Below are 18,235 nucleotides of genomic sequence, written 5' to 3' on the forward strand. Positions count from 1 at the left end.
CATTTATTGTAGCTGTGGAGAAAGGCCCTCCTTTCGGCAAATCCAATCACGCCTCCATTTTGCTCCTCCCCTCCTATAGGCAGAAACTAAACAGGAAGTACCCATGGTAAGGGCTGTTCAACGTTGATCTGACCATTCGGAATCTATGCTTCAAGAGTGCGGGATATGTTACATTACAGATATGTTACATTACAGCCTTATTCTAAAATGGATAAAAGTTTTTTTTCCCTCATCAATCTACACACAATACCCCATAATTGTATTTATTTTTTTATTTAACCTTTATTTAACTAGGCATGTCAGTTAAGAGCAAATTCTTATTTATAATAACGGCTTACCAAAAGGCAAAAGTCTCCTGCGGGGACAGGGGCTGGGATGAAAAAATAAAATCATAATAAATATATGTGTCACGCCCTGGTCTTAGTATTTTGTGTTTTCTTTATTAATTTGGTCAGGCCAGGGTGTGACATGGGTTTTGTATGTGGTGTGTTTTGTCTTGGGGTTTATTCGTACGTATTGGGATTGTGGCTTAGTGGGGTTTTCTAGGTAAGTCTATGGCTGTCTGGAGTGGTTCTCAATCAGAGGCAGGTGTTTATCGTTGTCTCTGATTGGGAACCATATTTAGGCAGCCATATTCTTTGAGTGTTTTGTGGGTGATTGTTCTTGTTTCTGTGTTTGTTTGCACCAGATAGGCTGTTTAGGTTTTTGCACATTTATTGTTTTGTTAGTTTATTCATGTATAGTTTTTCTTCATTAAAAACCATGAATAACCACCACGCTGCATTTTGGTCCACCTCTCCTTCAGATGAAGAAAACCGTTACAGAATCACCCACCACAACAGGACCAAGCGGCGTGGTAACGGGCAGGAGCAGCGTAATAAGGACTTCTGGACTTGGGAAGAAATCCTTGACGGGAGTGGACCCTGGGCAAAGCCAGGGGAGTGTCGCTGCCCCAAGGTGCAGCAGGAGAAACGGCAGCAGGAGCAGCAAGAGGAATGGACATGAGAGGACGAATTGGACGGAGAAGGACCCTGGGCTCAGCCTGGAGAATATTGCCGCCCCAAAGAAGAACTGGAGGCGGCGAAAGCGGAGAGGCGCTGGTATTAGGAGGCAGCACGGCGACGCGGATGGAAGCCCGAGAGTCAGCCCCAAAAATGTATTGGGGGGGCTCACAGGGAGTATGGCGAGGCCAGGTAGGAGACCTACGCCAACTTCCTGTGCTTACCGGGGGGCTAGAGAGCAAGGAGTGTTCCTGTCTCTGTTTGCACCAGATAGGGCTGTTTTGAGTTTTCACATTTCTTGTTTTGTTAGTTAGTTCATGTATAGTTCCTTTATTAAAGAACATGAATAACCACCACGCTGCATTTTGGTCCGCCTCTCTTTCAGATGAAGAAAACTGTTACAATACGACAACACACATCACGACAAGCGAGACAACACCACACTACATAAAAAGAGACTTAAGACAACAGCATAGCAAGGATGCAACACAACACAGCATGTTAGCAACACAACATGGCAGCGGCACAACGTGGTAGCAGCACAAAACATCGGACAAACATTAGTGAGCACAGACAAAGGGCAAGAAAGTAGAGACAACAATACATCTCGCAAAGGAGTATAGAGTGCAATGATGTGTCCTATAAGGACCATTGATGGCAAATCTGATAGCTGAATGGTAAAGGACATCTAGCTGCTTGAGAGCAGCCTGCCTATCTATAAATGATGTATCCATAATTTAGCATGGGTAGGATGGTCATCTGAATCAGGGTAAGTTTGTCAGCTGGGGTGAAAGAGGAGTGATTTTGATAGAGGAAACCAAGTCTAGATTTAACTTTAGCCTGCAGCTTTGATATGTGCTGAGAGAAGGACAGTGTACCATCTAGCCATACTGTACTCCCAAGTACTTGAGACTATGTCAAGGTCTAAACTCTCAGAGCTAGTAATCACACCTGTGGGGAGAGGGGCATTCTTCTTACCAAACCACATTACTGTAACTGCTTTCCTCCTGGGAAGGAGAGGCGGACCAAAATGCAGCGTGGTTATAGTTCATGTTTTTTAATAAGAACTCGAACTCAACATGAACATAATACAAAACAATAAACGCGGAAAAACCGAAACAGCCCTATCTGGTGCAGCAAACAAAGACAGGAAACAACCACCCACCAAAACCCAACACAAAACAGGCTACCTAAATATGGTTCCCAATCAGACAATGACTAACACCTGCCTCTGATTGAGAACCCTATCAGGCCAAACATAGAACTAGACAAACCAGACACAACAGAATGCCCACCCAGCTCACGTCCTGACCAACACTAAAACAAGGAAAACACAAAAGAACTATGGTCAGAACGTGACAATTACCTTTTGTTTTGGAGGTGTTCAGAACAAGGTTAAGGGCAGAGAAAGCTTCCAAGAAAGCTTTGTGGTAGAGCTTTAAACACAAAATCCGGGGAGGGGATTATAAAGCAATAACCAGTTTTTCGAAATGTTAGCAAATTTATTCTAAACAAAAAAATTGAAAAATATCACATTTAAATAAGTATTCAAACCCTTTACTCAGTACTTTGTTGAAGCACGTTTAGGAGTGATTACATCCTTAAGTCTTCTTGGGTATGGCGCTAAAAGGTTGGCACACCTGTAATAGAGGAGTTTCTCTGTAACGGGATTCTTCCTGTGAAGAAGAGGCGGACCAAAATGCAGCGTGGTTATAATTCATGGTTCTTTAATAAAGAAACTATACATGAAGAAACTACAAAACAAGAAACGTGAAAACCCGAAACAGTCCCGTGTGGTACAAACACTGACACAGGAGACAACCACCCACAAAACCCAACACAAAACAGGCTACTTAAATATGGTTCCCAATCAGAGACAATGACTAACACCTGCCTCTGATTGAGAACCATATCAAGCCCAAACACAGAAACAGACAAACTAGACATCCAACAGAATGCCCACTCAGATCACACCCTGACCAAACAAAACATAGAAACATACAAAGCAAACTATGGTCTGGGTGTGACATTTTCCAATTCTTCTCTGCAGATCCTGTCAGGTTGGATGTGGAGCGTCGCTGCACAGCCATTTTCAAGTCTCTACAGAGATGTTTGATTGGGTTCAAATCCGGGCTCTGGCTGGGACACTCAAGGACATTCAGAGACTTGTCCCGAAGCCACTCCTTCAGAAATCAGAAATGTTTCTGTACCCTTCCCCAGACACAATCCTGTCTCGGAGCTCTAAGGACAATTCCTTCCTGTGCTCTGACACACAGAGTCAACGGTGGGACCTTATATAGACAGGTGTGTGCCTTTCCAAATCATGTCCAATCAATTTAATTTACCACAGGTGGACTCCAAGGAAGTTGTAGAAACATCTTAAGGGTGATCAATGGAATAACGATGCATCTGAGCTCAATTTTGAGTCTCATAGCAAAGGGTCTGAATACTTATGTAAATAAGGTATTTCTATATTATATTTCTAATACATTTGCAAACATGTATAACAAACCTGTTTTCACTTTTTCATTATGGGGTATTGTGCGTCGCCCTATGGGACTCCAAATCATGGCCAGGAGTGGTACAGCCTGAAATCGAATCAGGGTCTGTAATGATGCCTCGAGCACTGAGATGCAGTGCCTTAGACCACTGCACCACTCGGAAGCCCTAGGGCATCTCTTGAAGCAGGTTGAGAGAATGCCAAGAGTGTGCAAAGTTGTCATCAAGGCAAGGTGTGGCTACTTTGAAGAACACAAAATATTAAATATTTGTATGTTGAAAACCTTTTTGGTTACTTCATGATTCCGTATGTGTTATTTCATAGTGTTGATATCGTCACTATTATTCTACAATGTATAAATTAGGAAAAATAAAGAAAAACCCTTGAATGACAAGGTGTGTCTAAACTTTTGACTGGTGCTGTTTATATTTATATCGGGGCGGCAGGTAGTCTAGTGGTTATAGTGCTGGACTAGTAACTGTAAGGTTGCAAGTTTGAATCCCCGAGCTGACAAGGTAGAAAAATCTGTTGTTCTACCTGTGAACAAGGCAGTTAACCCACTGTTCCAAGGCTGTCATTGAAAACAATACTTTTCTCTTAACTGACTTGCCTAGTTAAATAAATAAAAAATATTCTGTACTGATATTTCTTGATTTATTTTGTTACATTTTTGTATATTTTTTTGTGTTGTTCAGTATTATTGCAAAAATATAAATGCATTTCGCTTCACCTGCAATAATGTCTGCAAAATATGTGTACTGTATGCGACCAATAAAATGTTATTCAAATTTTGATTTGTTGGTTTAGTCAGAGCGTGCACCCATACTGTATGCCACTGACTGAACAGAACGTACTCGCGCACCCACACTCACAAACCTGATGAGATATATTTTTTTTTAATTACCCAACTGCTCTTTTTCAGTCTTTTAATAAGCCCTGACTTTGTAAGAAGCATTCAATAATCAAATCCAGGTGAGGGAGGTGTTCTACAGCATGTACTGTAACATGCAAAAGACTAAGATCAGACAATTTCCCATGGTTTAGATGTCCCGGCCAGACTGGTGCATGGGTGTAGCTCTGGCACTCCCTCTCTACATGCTTATCAGCACTCCACTTCCACCTTCAAAAGCCCTCTACAAATGCTTTGCGGACACAGAAAGCTGATAAAGGGGGAAAGAGGAAGCCGGGCACCTTGGAAACTACTGGAGTGATCTTTAACATGTCGGTGAGCCGCTCTGTTGATTTAGCAGCACGTGTGTCCACTCCACCACACCCCCTATTATGGCCTTGTCATTAAAAAAACAGTGAGTCAGGGGCCCCGGTTTTGAAGTCGTCTGTTTATATGGACCAATATCTCCAGATGACAGGGGAAAGCAAAATAATACATCACCATCTGACATTAAAACCATGTATCCCTGTCCGAGAGGAGGAAGCCAAAGGAGCCCTGTTAGGTAGGTGCATCATGGGATATGAGTGTGCAGTTAGTATCTCAGTTATGACAGTCATTAAGAGGATGAACCCTGATGGACTTTCCACCCAGGGATAAGGTTATCCACTATTAATGCTCACCACATCTTTCCTTTAGTCTACAGCAGCTTCTCCCTGTGGTGACAGCAGGAAGGAAGTGGTTTGGATGCTTGACAAGACAGGCATCCCCAAAAATGGCACTTGTCGCGCTGCTGCTGGAAAACTCAAAGCCAGCTCAAAGGAAGCTCAAGGACATAGCGACCAGAGAGAACGGTACTGTGTCTCTCCCTGCTTTGAGAACCATGTTCCACTCTTGTGTCCTTTGTCTGCACTGTTCCTTTACTTCTGTCGAGCCACTCAGATTTTTGCATTTCGTGTGGTCAAGCGTGCGGAAAAATAAACAAAATGGAGTCAAATTTCAAAATTGGGTTTTGTTCCTGTGTCTAGGTGTTTTAGCGAGTGAACGTTGTCGACCTATGCATGCAAAGCCTTTCAACAGCTGTTCAGTGTTTATTCACAAGGCAGAGCAGAACTCATTTAGTGTCATTTGGTGTCTTAGCTTGCTTATGGGAAAAAAAATATATATATATATATAGCTTGTTATTTCAAATGCTTGTTATTTCAAATGCGTACGTAAATACAATAACAATACGTAAATACAATAACGGTGAGTATGTGGCTGAGTAAAACTGTGGCAAATGGTAATGAAAAGTTTAAGTTTACACACTTCCAGGAATGTCATACATGATGGATAATTAGCTTCCCTACATAGGTACTGACTGTAGACACTGATCCAATGCCTCCCAACACAGAAGTGAACTATTTAAGGGCCAAGTTAGCAGCCAACACTGATCTAATGTCATAACTGCACCCACCACAAACAACACAGAGTGAAAAAAATGAACAATTTACACAATATTCATAATTAGAGTATTTAGAACACCCACCGTCCTCTACACAAGATTGTGCTGCTGATGCCAAGTCCCATAGCAGTCTCTTTCTGCTGTGAAGAAGAGGGTAACAGCACAAGAAGTGCAGGTGATGGAAGATTTCTTGTGAGAGTATAACCATGCCTCCCTGCTGTGCTCTTTTATCCCTGAGGCGCATTCAGGTCTGCAGTATTTTGGCCTGGCTGGGGTTGGTGTGGAGCCAGAGACAGCAGAAGGGGTCAGACTGGAGGAACCAATTCCTACTTTTGAATGAGTAAGGGATGGAGGACTTGAATGTGGTCTCTTTGGAGTTGGCTCCCAGAGGTAATCTGAGTCTTTACCACTATTGAGGATTAAAACAAATTCAGTTAGAACTCAAGTTTACTATTGCTTATTTATCCTTTATTTTAGCAGTGGGTGAACCCTACATCAATACTTTTACCCGGGATCAATACATCAAATACACAACACATATCTATAAACATATATATTATACGGGGAACATAATCACTATAATGAAATATGTGGACCAATAGGCAATAAGACACTCATTAACCACAGCATGTCATAGCCAACATAACGTACACATAGGGCTAATCTAATTCATTGCTAACTCTCTCGCACTCTCTCCTAAATCAATCACAGACAAGCACTTCCACACATCGTATCTCCTCCTAAATGCTTCACAGTGGCAACCACACACGCAGAGATAATCCGTTCACCTACGCTGCGTCTCACAAAGACACAACGGTTGGAATAAAAAATCTTACATTTAGACCAAAGGAGAAATTCCCACCAGTCTAATGTCCATTGCTGTTTCTTGTCCCAAGCAAGTCTCTTCTTCTTATTGGTGTCATTTAGTAGTGGTTTCTTTGCAGCAATTCGACCATGAAGGCCTGATTCACACAGTCTCCTCTGAACAGTTGATGTTAAGATGTGTCTGTTCATTTTCCGTATTGACTGACCTTCATGTCTTAAAGCAATGATGGACTGTCATTTCTCTTTGCTTATTTAAGTTGATCTTGACATAAAATGGACACTCGGTCTTTTACCAAATAGGGCTATCTTCTGTATAGCCCCCTACCTTGTCACAACACAATTGATAGGCTCAAACGCATTAAGAAGGAAAGAAATTACAAAAAAATTAACAAGGCACACATTCCAGATGACTACCTCATTAAGCTGGTTGAGAGAATGCCAGGAGTGTGCAAAGCTGTCATCATGGCAAAGGGCGGCTACTTTGAAGAACTTTGAAGAATATTTTACTACACGATTCCGTGTGTTATTTCACAGTTTTGATATCTTCACTATTATGCTATTATACTATTATTATACTATTATACTATTATTACTATGTGTAGCAGTCAGATGTATTTGTCCTTCGTCTTGTCGTGTCCCATGTATATATATTTTTATATATTTTTCTTCGCATATCTTTTTATATTTTTCTAAACCCTTATTTCAAAATACTCTCCTGCAACCCGCCCCACCCAATGTGGTGTGGACCTGCTTTTTCTGTAACGTATTTTTCTTTGCCTCTTACTGGAATCTCTCCAACATAAACTAGCCAGCTAACTAGCCAGCTAACGGTCATCAGTTAACCTTAGCTCGGAAGTTTGTGCAACGCGATTCAACCAGAGCATACCGGGCCTATTTTTTTTCTCTCCATATCCCCTGATTCCTATCGCAAGCTCTGAACCTTCTCACCTTCCCACCTTCGCAGCTAACGTCCCCTGAATGCTAGCTGTCTAGAGCACAATGGACTGTTGGCTTAAGATGGCCATCGAATACATTCCGAAGCCACTAGCTAGCAGTCAGCTATCCTTTGCTAGCGGTCATCAGCTACCTTTATACCGGACAACTATCGCCAGTCTGTACAGCGTGACTCAAACCAGAGCTAGTCGGACTTATTCTTCTCGATATCTCCGGATTCCTACCGCAAGCTCTGAACCTATTTTTTTATACATTTAAAAAAAAAATGTATTATGATATTTTTTTATATATTTTTTTTCCACCTGGAATTATAGCAGCTAACGACCTCTGAACGCACAGCCTCTAATCTGCGGCCTGCTAGCTATCTTAAGCACATTGGACTGCTGACTTAAGAGGCCCTTGGGACGTATTTCTTCAGCCACTATACATATTTTGCCAATATGCCTCGTTTACCACACGGAGCCCTGCTGATCCGTTCGCTGATGTAACTGCACGAAGGGGGCACAACAGACTTTCCTCTGTCGCGTCATCCCTCTAAGGCCTTTCTGTTCGCCTGCTAACCCCGTGCCGTTAGCTGCTTGAAGCCACGGACTGGACTTGTATGATCACCCGGCTATGCATGCTTTTCCCTAACGTCACCATGCCGTGTCGATTGCTGTTCTGGTTTGTAACTATTATTTTATTTCACTGTAGGGCCTCTAGCACTGCTCAACATGCATCGGCTAACAATTTAGTTCCACCCCCCACACACGCAGTGACATCACCTGGTTTAAATTCTATTTCTAGAGACAATATCTCTTTCATTATCACTGTATGCACAGGTTTACCCCCACTGTATTCACATCCTACTAAAGCTTTGTCTGTACATTATGCCTTGAATATATTCTACCGTGCCCAGAAATCTGCTCCTTTTACTTTTACTTTTACTCCTTTTACATCAGCTGATATCTCAAAGTGCTGTACAGAAACCCAGCCTAAAACCCCAAACAGCAATTAATGCAGGTGTTGAAGCACGTTGGCTAGGAAAAACTCCCTAGAAAGGCCAAACCCTAGGAAGAAACCTAGAGAGGAACCAGGCTATGAGGGGTGGCCAGTCCTCTTCTGGCTGTGCCGGGTGGAGATGATATAACAGAACATGGCCAAGATGTTCAAATGTTCATAAATGACCAGCAAATAATAGGTCTGGGACAGGTAGCATGTCCGGTGAACAGGTCAGGATTCCATAGCCGCAGGCAGAACAGTTGAAACTGGAGCAGCAGCTTGGGCAGGTGGACTGGGGACAGCAAGGAGTCATCATGCCAGGTAGTCCTGAGGCATGGTCCTAGGGCTCAGGTCCTCAGAGAGAGAGAAAGCAAGAGAGAATGAGAGAATTAGAGAGAGCATACTTAAATTCACACAGGACACCGGATAAGACAGGAGAAGTACTCCAGATATAACAAACTGACCCTAGCCCCCCGACACATAAACTACTGCAGCATAAATACTGGAGGCTGAGACAGGAGGGGTCAGGAGACACTGTGGCCCCATCCAATGATACCCCCGGACAGGGCCAAATAGGAAGGATATAACCCCACCCACTTTGCCAAAGCACAGCCCCCACACTACAAGAGCAGTCCAACTCATCCCAAAAAATCTCAATTGGTTTGAGGTCGGGTGATTATGGAGGCCAGGTCATCTGATGCAGCACTCCATCACTCTCTTTCTTTGTCAAATAGCCCTTACACAGCCTGGAGATGTGTTGGGTCATGGTCTTGTTGAAAAACAAATGATAGTACCAATATGCGCAGAATGCTGTGGTAGCCATGCTGGTTAATTGTGCCTTGAATTCTAAATAAATCACTGACACAATCACCTGCAAAGCACCCCCACACGATCACACCTCATCCTCCTGCTTTATGGTGGGAACTACACATGCAGAGATCATCCGTTCACCTACTCTGCAACTCACAAAGACATGGCGATTGGAACCAAAAATCTCATGTCCATTGCTCATGTTTCTTAGCCCAAGCAAGTCTCATATTTTTGTGTCCTTTAATAGTGGTTTCTTTGCAGTAATTTGATTCGCGCAGTCTCCTCTGAACAGTTGATGTGTCTTTTACGTGAACTCTGAAGCATTTATTTGGGCTACAATCTGAGGTGCAGTTAACTCTAATTAACTTATCCTCTGCAGCAGCGGTAACTCCAGGTCTTCCTTTCTTGTGGCGGTCCTCATGAGAGACAGTTTCATCATAGGGGTTGATGGTTTTTGGGACTGCACTTGAAGAAACTTTCAAAGTTCTTGAAATGTTCCGTATTGACTGACCTTCATTTGTTAACGTAATGGACTGTCCTTTCTCTTTGCATATTTGAGCTGTTCTTGCCATAATATGGATTTATTTGGTAAAAGACCATCTTCTGTATACCACCCTACCTTGTCACAACACAACTGATTGGCTGAAACGCATGAAGAAAGAAATTAAGTACACCTTAAATGAAATGAATTCCAGAATTATATAATCTTCATCCTTCATCTTCTGCAGTTTGAAGAAACTAATTTGAATTGAATAATATCCCAAAAATGCTCAACTATCACGCTTCACTCTTAATCTCTATCGAATATGTCACCAACTCAACTTAACACATAGAACCCCCATAATGCTCTGTGACACAACGCCAATACACCACACTAGGTTCGTTGTTTGATCCTAATCCTTTGATTGAATGGACAACATATCAGTTCCTATTGCAAAAGCATTGATTGTTTGGAGGACGTTGTCCGGAAGTGGTCATAATTATCATGCAGGTCTATGGAAGGGGGTAAGGCCTACGAGCCTCCTAGGTTTTGTATTGAAGACAATGTAGCCAGAGCAGGGCGGGAAGTAGCTGTGTTCTGGCTACACTATTGTGCAAAGCTAGAGTGTGTTGAGACTACTGTAGAACTTCATTGCAAAACAGTGTGTTTTAATCAGGAATTTGGTGACATGAATATATTTAGCTTTATCTAAAAAGGATAACTTTTTAAAATGTTTAATTATTTAAAACATTTCTGAAATTCCCTGAGTAGGATGGTCCTCCCCTAAAACGTCTATACAAGTTGAGGCGTCAGTTGGGACAGAGAGAACGAGTCATAAATTGGAAGCACGTCACCGGTACGTAACTTCCGTATCCACTTGCTGCTCTAGCTAAACATGAGCACAATTCCCACCTGCATTTTAAGCCCTGCCTACCCAAACTCGTGATTTGTTGGGAGAGTTGTCTGTAATTTGGAAAAAAAGTATTTGGTCACCTACAAACAAGCAAGATTTCTGGCTCTCACAGACCTGTAACTTCTTCTTTAAGAGGCTCCTCTTGTCCTCCGCTCATTACCTGTATTAATGGCACCTGTTTGAACTTGTTATCAGTATAAAAGACACCTGTCCACAACCTCAAACATTCACACTCCAAACTCCACTATGGCCAAGACCAAAGAGCTGTCAAAGGACACCAGAAACAAAATTGTAGACCTGCACCAGGCTGGGAAGACTGAATCTGCAATAGGTAAGCAGCTTGGTTTGAAGAAATCAACTGTGGGAGCAATTATTAGGAAATGGAAGACATACAAGACCACTGATAATCTCCCTCGATCTGGGGCTCCACGCAAGATCTCACCCCGTAGGGTAAAAATGATCCCAAGAACGGTGAGCAAAAATCCCAGAACCACACGGGGGGACCTAGTGAATGACCTGCAGAGAGCTGGGACCGAAGTAACAAAGCCTACCATCAGTAACACACTACACCGCCAGGGACTCAAATCCTGCAGTGCCAGACATGTCCCCCTGCTTAAGCCAGTACATGTCCAGGTCCGCATGAAGTTTGCTAGAAGAAGCAGAAGATTGGGAGAATGTCATATGGTCAGATGAAACCAAAATATAACTTTTTGGTAAAAACTCAACTCGTCATGTTTGGAGGACAAAGAATGCTGAGTTGCACCCAAAGAACACCATACCTACTGTGAAGCATGGGGGTGGAAACATCATGCTTTGGGGCTGTTTTTCTGCAAAGTGACCAGGGCGATTCATCCGTGTAAAGGAAATAATAAATGGGGCCATGTATCGTGAGATTTTGAGTGAAAACCTCCTTCCATCAGCAAGGGCATTGAAGATGAAACGTGGCTGGGTCTTTCAGCATGACAATGATCCCAAACACACCGCCCGGGCAACGAAGGAGTGCCTTCTAAAGAAGCATTTCAAGGTCCTGAAGTGGCCTAGCCAGTCTCCAGATCTCAACCCCATAGAAAATCTTTGGAGGGAGTTGAAAGTCCGTGTTGCCCAGCAACAGCCCCAAAACATCACTGCTCTAGAGGAGATCTGCATGGAGGAATGGGCCAAAATACCAGCAACAGTGTGTGAAAACCTTGTGAAGACTTACAGAAAACGTTTGACCTCTGTCATTGCCAACAAAGGGTATATAACAAAGTATTGAGATAAACTTTTGTTATTGAACAAATACTTATTTTCTAACCATCATTTGCAAATAAATTCATTAAAAATCCTACAATGTGATTTTCTGGATTTCTTTCTTCTAATTTTGTCTGTCATAGTTGAAGTGTACCTATGATGAAAATTACAGGCCTCTCATCTTTTTAAGTGGGAGAACTTGCACAATTGGTGGCTGACTAAATACTTTTTTGCCCCACTGTAACTAGGCAAGTCAGTTAAGAACAAATTCTTATTTACAATGACGGCCTACCAAAAGGCCTCTAACGGGGATTGGGATTACAAATATAGGACAAAACACACATCACGACAAGAGAGACAACCCAACACCACAGAGACCTAAGACAACATAGCAAGGCAGCAACACATGACAACACAGCATGGTAGCGACACAACATGACAACAACATGGTAGCAACACAACATGGTAGCAGCACAGAACATGGTACAAACACTATTGGGCACAGACAACAGCACAAAGGGCAAGAAGGTAGAGACAACAATACATCACGCAAAGCAGCCACAACTGTGGGTAAAAGTGTCCACTTTGAATGAAGAGATTGAGATAAAACTGTCCAGTTTGAGTGTTTGTTGCAGCTCGTCCCAGTCGTTAGCTGCAGCAAACTGAAAAGACGAGTGACCCAGGGATGTGTGTGCTTTCGGGACCTTTAACAGAATGTGACTGGCAGAACGGGTGTTGTATGTGGAGGATGAGGGCTGCAGTAGATATCTCAGATAGGGAGGAGTGAGGCCTAAGAGGGTTTTATAAATAAGTATCAACCAGTGGGTTTTGCGACGGGTATACAGTGATTACCAGTTTACAGAGGAGTATAGAGTGCAGTGATGTGTCCTATAAGGAGCATTTGTGGCAAATCTGATGGCCGAGTTGTAAAGTTAATCTAGCAGCTCGAGAGCACCCTTACCTGACGATCTATAAATGATTTCTCCGTAATCTAGCATTGGTAGGATGGCCATCTGAATCAGGGTTAGTTTGGCAGCTGGGGTGAAAGAGGAGCGATTACGATAGAGGAAACCAAGTCTAGATTTAACTTTAGCCTGCTGCTTTGATATGTGCTGAGAGAAGGACAGTGTACCATCTAGCCATACTCTCAAGTACTTGTATGAGGTGACTACCTCCAGCTCTAAACCCTCAGTGGTAGTAATCACATATGTGGGGAGAGGGGCATTCTTCTTACCAAACCACATGACCTTTTGTTTTGCTTTGTTCCGAACAAGGTTAAGGGTAGAGAAAGCCTGTTGGACTCTAAGAAAGCTTTGTTGTAGAGCATTAAACACAACATCTGTGGAGGGGCCAGGTGTGTAAAAGACTGTGTCATCTGCATATAAATTGATGAGAGAGCTTCCTACTGCCTGAGCTATGTTGTTGATGTAAATTGAGAAGAGCGTGGGGCCTAGGATTGAGCTTGGGGTACTCCCTTGGTGACAGGCAGTGGCTGAGACAGCAGATTTTCTGACTTTTTACACTGCACTCTTTGAGGGAGGTCGTTAGCAACCAGGCCAAAGACCCCTCAGAGACACAAATACTCCTTAGCCCACAAGAATAGAATGATCTACCGTATGAAAGCTTTGGCCAAATCAATAAAAATAGCAGCAAAACATTGCTCAGAATCAAGGGCAATGGTAACATCACTGCGGACCTTTAAGGTTGCAGTGACACATTCATTTCAGAGAGAAAACTATAGACATCAAGAAAGCCAGTCAGTTGATTGTTGATAAGTTTTTCCAACACTTTTGATTAACAGGGCAAAAAAGAAATAGGCCTATAAGAATTAGGATCAGCTTGATCTCCCCCTTTAAATAAAGGACAAACCGTGGCTGCCCTCCAAGCAATGGGAACCTCCCCAGAAAGGAGAGACAGACTTGGCGATAATAGGGGCAGCAACCTTAAAGAAGAAAGGCCCTAAACCAACTGCCCCAGATGTTTTTTTGGGGTCAAGTTTCAGGAGCTCTTTTAGCACTTTGTTGCGGGGCAAGGGAAAAAGAGGGAGAAGCATCGGAGATAGTTGCATTAGAAAGGGTGGGAGATGAGGAAATGTTGTACGGACAAGGAGGCATGGCTGAGTAAAATATAGCCTATATTATGTTTTCTACTAAGTTAAAAAAAATAAAATATGCCTCTTTTATAATGTCCACTTACACAGTGAAAGTACTCATACTCTTTGACTTTTTCCACATTTTGTTGTGTAACAGCCCGAATTTAAAATACAATGTTGTGTCACTGGCCTACTCACGATACCCCATGATGTCAAAGTGGAATGATGTTTGTAGACATTTTTACCAATGAATAAAAAATGAAAAGCTGAAATGTATTTAGTCAATAACAATCAAACCCTTTTATGGAAAGCCTAAATAAGTTCAGGAATATAAATGTGCTTAGCAAGTCACATAAAAAGTTGCATTATTTTTGAAGGACTACATCATTTTTGTACCCCACACATACAAATAATTGTAAGGTCGCTCAGTCGAGCATTTAATTTCAAACACAGATTCAACCACAAAGACCAGGGAGGTTTTCCAATGCCTCTCAAATAAGGGCACCTATTGGTAGATGGGTAAAAAAAGCAGCAGACATAGAATACCCTTTGAGCATGGTGAAGTTGTTAATTACACTTTGGATGGTGTATCAAGACATCCAGTCACTACAAAGATACAGGCGCCCTTCTTAACTCAGTTGCCGGAGAGGAAGTAAGCAACTCAGGGATTTCACCATGAGGCCAATGGTGACTTTAAAACAGTTAGAGTTTAATGGGTGTGATAGCAGAAAACTGAGGATGGAGCAACAACATTGTAGTTAATTCCACAATACTAACCTACATGACAGAGCGGAAAGAAGAAAGCCTGTACAGAAAACAAATATTCCAAAACAATGCATCCTGTTTGCAAAAAGGCACTAAAATAAAACAGCAAAACAATTGGCAAAGAAGTGCATTTCATGTCCTGAATACAAAGCGTTACATTTTGGAAAACACAACACATCACTGAGTACCAATCTTCATATTTTCAAGCATGGTGGTGGCTGCATCATGTTATGGGTATGCTTGTCATCGGCAAGGACTAAGGGAGCATTTTATGCTAAAAATAAATGGAATAGAGCTAAGCACAGGCCAAATCCTAGAAAACCTTGTTCAGTCTGCTTTCCAATTGACCTTTCAGCAGCACAATAACCTACAACACAAGGCCAAATATACACTGGAGTTGCTTGCCAAGACAACACTGAATGTTCCTGAGTGGCCTAGTTACCGTTTAGACTCAAATCGTCTTGAAAATCTATGGAAAGCCTGTCTTTGATTACAATTCATCAGGCCAGTATGAGGTCTACCTGCGTCGATTCTAAACTTCCTGGAGCAACCGGAAGTGATTAAATTCACCCTAAAAGTGTTTTGATATACATAACCTGCAATTGTGAAAATCACTGCATTCAACCCTGTGTAGATCAGTCAATTCTTAACATGAAAGAGAGACACACACACACACAGCAAGGATGGAGTGACACAGTGCGATACTTAAAGACACACAGAGCCTGCAATGGAATTACCATTATCTCTAGGCTGTGCCGAGTTCAACGAGATGCCCCGCGTGACCGTAGCTCGCTCGGTCTGAGCGCAGCGACCGTGAAAAAAAGTAGGCCCATAATGAAGCCTGGCCCTAAATTTCTAGTGCTTTTGGGAGACAGCGCCCAGGTCAACAGCCAATCCCTTATCCCCATAGGAACTTAGGTGCTCTCAGGAGAACAGGTAACAGGTGCGTGTTCCCTCAGATAGAACCTTACAGCACAAAGTTCAAATGTGTATACGCAGATAGAACTTTCTAGTTGTTTTTGTATATTTCACTTAAAATGTACTTTAAAAAAAATAGAACTTAACAGAAATGAAGAACCATCTAAATATCTATTAGATGTGACCAAGTTTGGACAAAAACGTCAGACAGAACCTAATAGTCCCAAGGTATCGATTTGTAGTTGAACAAGTCAATGTATGGATAGATTTTTTGTTTACTTGACTTGGAAAAACGTTTGACCTGCTCTTAGAATGCACAACTTGGACTTGACTCGACCCGTCTACTTGGGACTCAGGGCTTCGTAAGGGAGCTATTGCCAGACGAGGGATTCTCCAGGGGTTCTCCTCCAAGCCCTGCCTCCTTCTTCACCACTTCGCTACCATGGACCTAGTTTCCAGAGCTTGAGTGGAAAATTAGGCTGTTTTAATGAAACTGAGACCACACAAGAGACCCACGCGTATTCAACTTTCCACTAAAAGTTGATTGAGTTATTTTTGTTGCAGATCTCGATGCCAGGTCCAATTTGTTCCCTAAAAATAGAGCCGATGTAGTTGCTTAACATGGGTCTCTCACCATAAAACCACTCATTGAAGTGATGGGTGCCGCGCAGGTAAAAAAGGAGCGAGATTCTGAGGATATTCCACTGAGCTGGATTTCCCATAATTCAGGAAGTGGAGAACCCAGGGGTGTGTCTACTCTAATCTGCCGTTTGGCTGGCAACACTAAGACTTTCACATAGCCCATCTGTACATAGCCCATCTGTAAATAGCCCATCCAATCTACCTCATCCCCATACTGTATTTATTTATCTTGCTTCTTTGCACCCCAGTATCTCTACTTGCACATTAATCTTCTGTACATCAATCACTCCAGTGTTCAATTGGTATATTGTAATTATTTCGCCACCGTGGCCTATTTATTGCCTTACTTCCCTTATCTTACCTCCTTTGCACTCACTGTATATAGACTTTATCTACTGTATTATTGACTGTATGTTTGTTTATGCCATGTGTAACTCTGTGTTGTTGTATGTGTCGAACTGCTTTGCTTTGTTCTTGGCCAGGTCGCAGTTGTAAATGAGAACTTGTTTTCAACTAGCCTACCTGGTTAAATAAAGGTGAAATAAAAAAATAAAAAAATCGCAGCTCTTAATGATGGGAAAGCACTGGGGAATCACGCATCCCCTCTTGATGATGGGCAGATGGGTAATAGAGAGCTATAATCAGCTGGGGAACCCTTAAAGGGTATGCTAGGACAGTATCTGTCACACTGCAAACTCAAACACGGGACTCTTTCCTTGTCACCCTCAAACTTGTCCGGGGGGGGGGGGGGGGGCAAATGGGAGAGATGTCAGATGTCACAGGCAGGTTCCACAGGCACATCAAAGTCACCTCCCTCGGGATGGAAATCCTTGACATGGACATTCTCACCAGGAGGTCTCTCCTTAATCCCCATCCCACGACTTATCAATCAAATCCCCATCCCACGTTAATTATCAAACAGATTTAGTTGAGAATGTCGCATTACATTATCTTTTCTAAGTTATTGTTGAAAGTGAATTATAGATAGGATATGAGTATTGTTTTTAAAGATGTTGTCGATGCCCAAATGTTGTATCATTGGATCCCCTTTCTACCAAGATCAGCAATTCAACAGTTTGGAAGACTCTTTGAGAATAGAGAGGGGGGGTTGGGGATAAAGCCAGGGGTGCCCCCAAACTGCAAATGAGAGGATAGGGATTTATTGTGGTTGTTGATTTCCATTTGGGAATCTGCTTACCCCTTAAATAGAACGTGGTTGGCTGGCCTGCCTATCACTACACCATTCAGCTGTATTATTTAGAATCAACCCACACACGCTACTTTCAGGCTTTCACACTTGTTATGTGATATAACAGCAATGTGATCATCTCTTTCTGCATGAGAGACTGTGCCTCCTATGAAAGTACATGACCAGGTATACCATGAGTTTCAGCATGTTTAAAGGATAAAGTAGGAGATTATGTCACAAAATTGGTCATCTTGGCATGACACACAAACACAGTCTTTCGTGACTGTCTATAGTTTGTAATATGTTTACTTGACATTGATGAGAACTCCTGTCTGAAAGTTGTGCCGGGAGCACAATCAGTGAATCTTTAAGGTGTTTTCAATATTATTATATTTGTATGCAAGAGATTTACTGATTGTGCTTAAAGAATCAGCCTTCCAGGAAAGCAAATTAGAGAGCATAACCCTGTGTGAAAATGGCTTCCAAAATATTAATTAAAAGTCCTGCTTTCACAAACAAGGGGAGCCGCTGGTCTTGGTTTGGCCCCCGCCCCAGTTAGATGTAAAAGGACCATGACCCCACCTCAGAGTGTGTGTTGTTAATA

General features: G+C 42.4%; 1 protein-coding gene across 1 annotated transcript in view; it reads left to right on the top strand.

Moving 5' to 3' along the window:
* Positions 1–805: 805 nt before the first annotated feature.
* Positions 806–18,235, top strand: part of LOC149983502 (uncharacterized) — a 49,988-nt gene continuing 32,558 nt past the window's right edge. Inside the window, exons 1-2 of the mRNA XM_090236682.1 lie at positions 806–903; positions 1,012–1,193. Of these exons, the coding sequence (XP_090092808.1) occupies positions 806–903; positions 1,012–1,193 (280 nt within the window). The remainder of the gene's footprint in view (positions 904–1,011; positions 1,194–18,235) is intronic.

This window comes from Oncorhynchus mykiss, chromosome 5, assembly GCF_057628025.1.
Source record: "Oncorhynchus mykiss isolate SJ-2025 chromosome 5, ASM5762802v1, whole genome shotgun sequence".
Taxonomy (NCBI): Eukaryota; Metazoa; Chordata; class Actinopteri; order Salmoniformes; family Salmonidae; genus Oncorhynchus; species Oncorhynchus mykiss.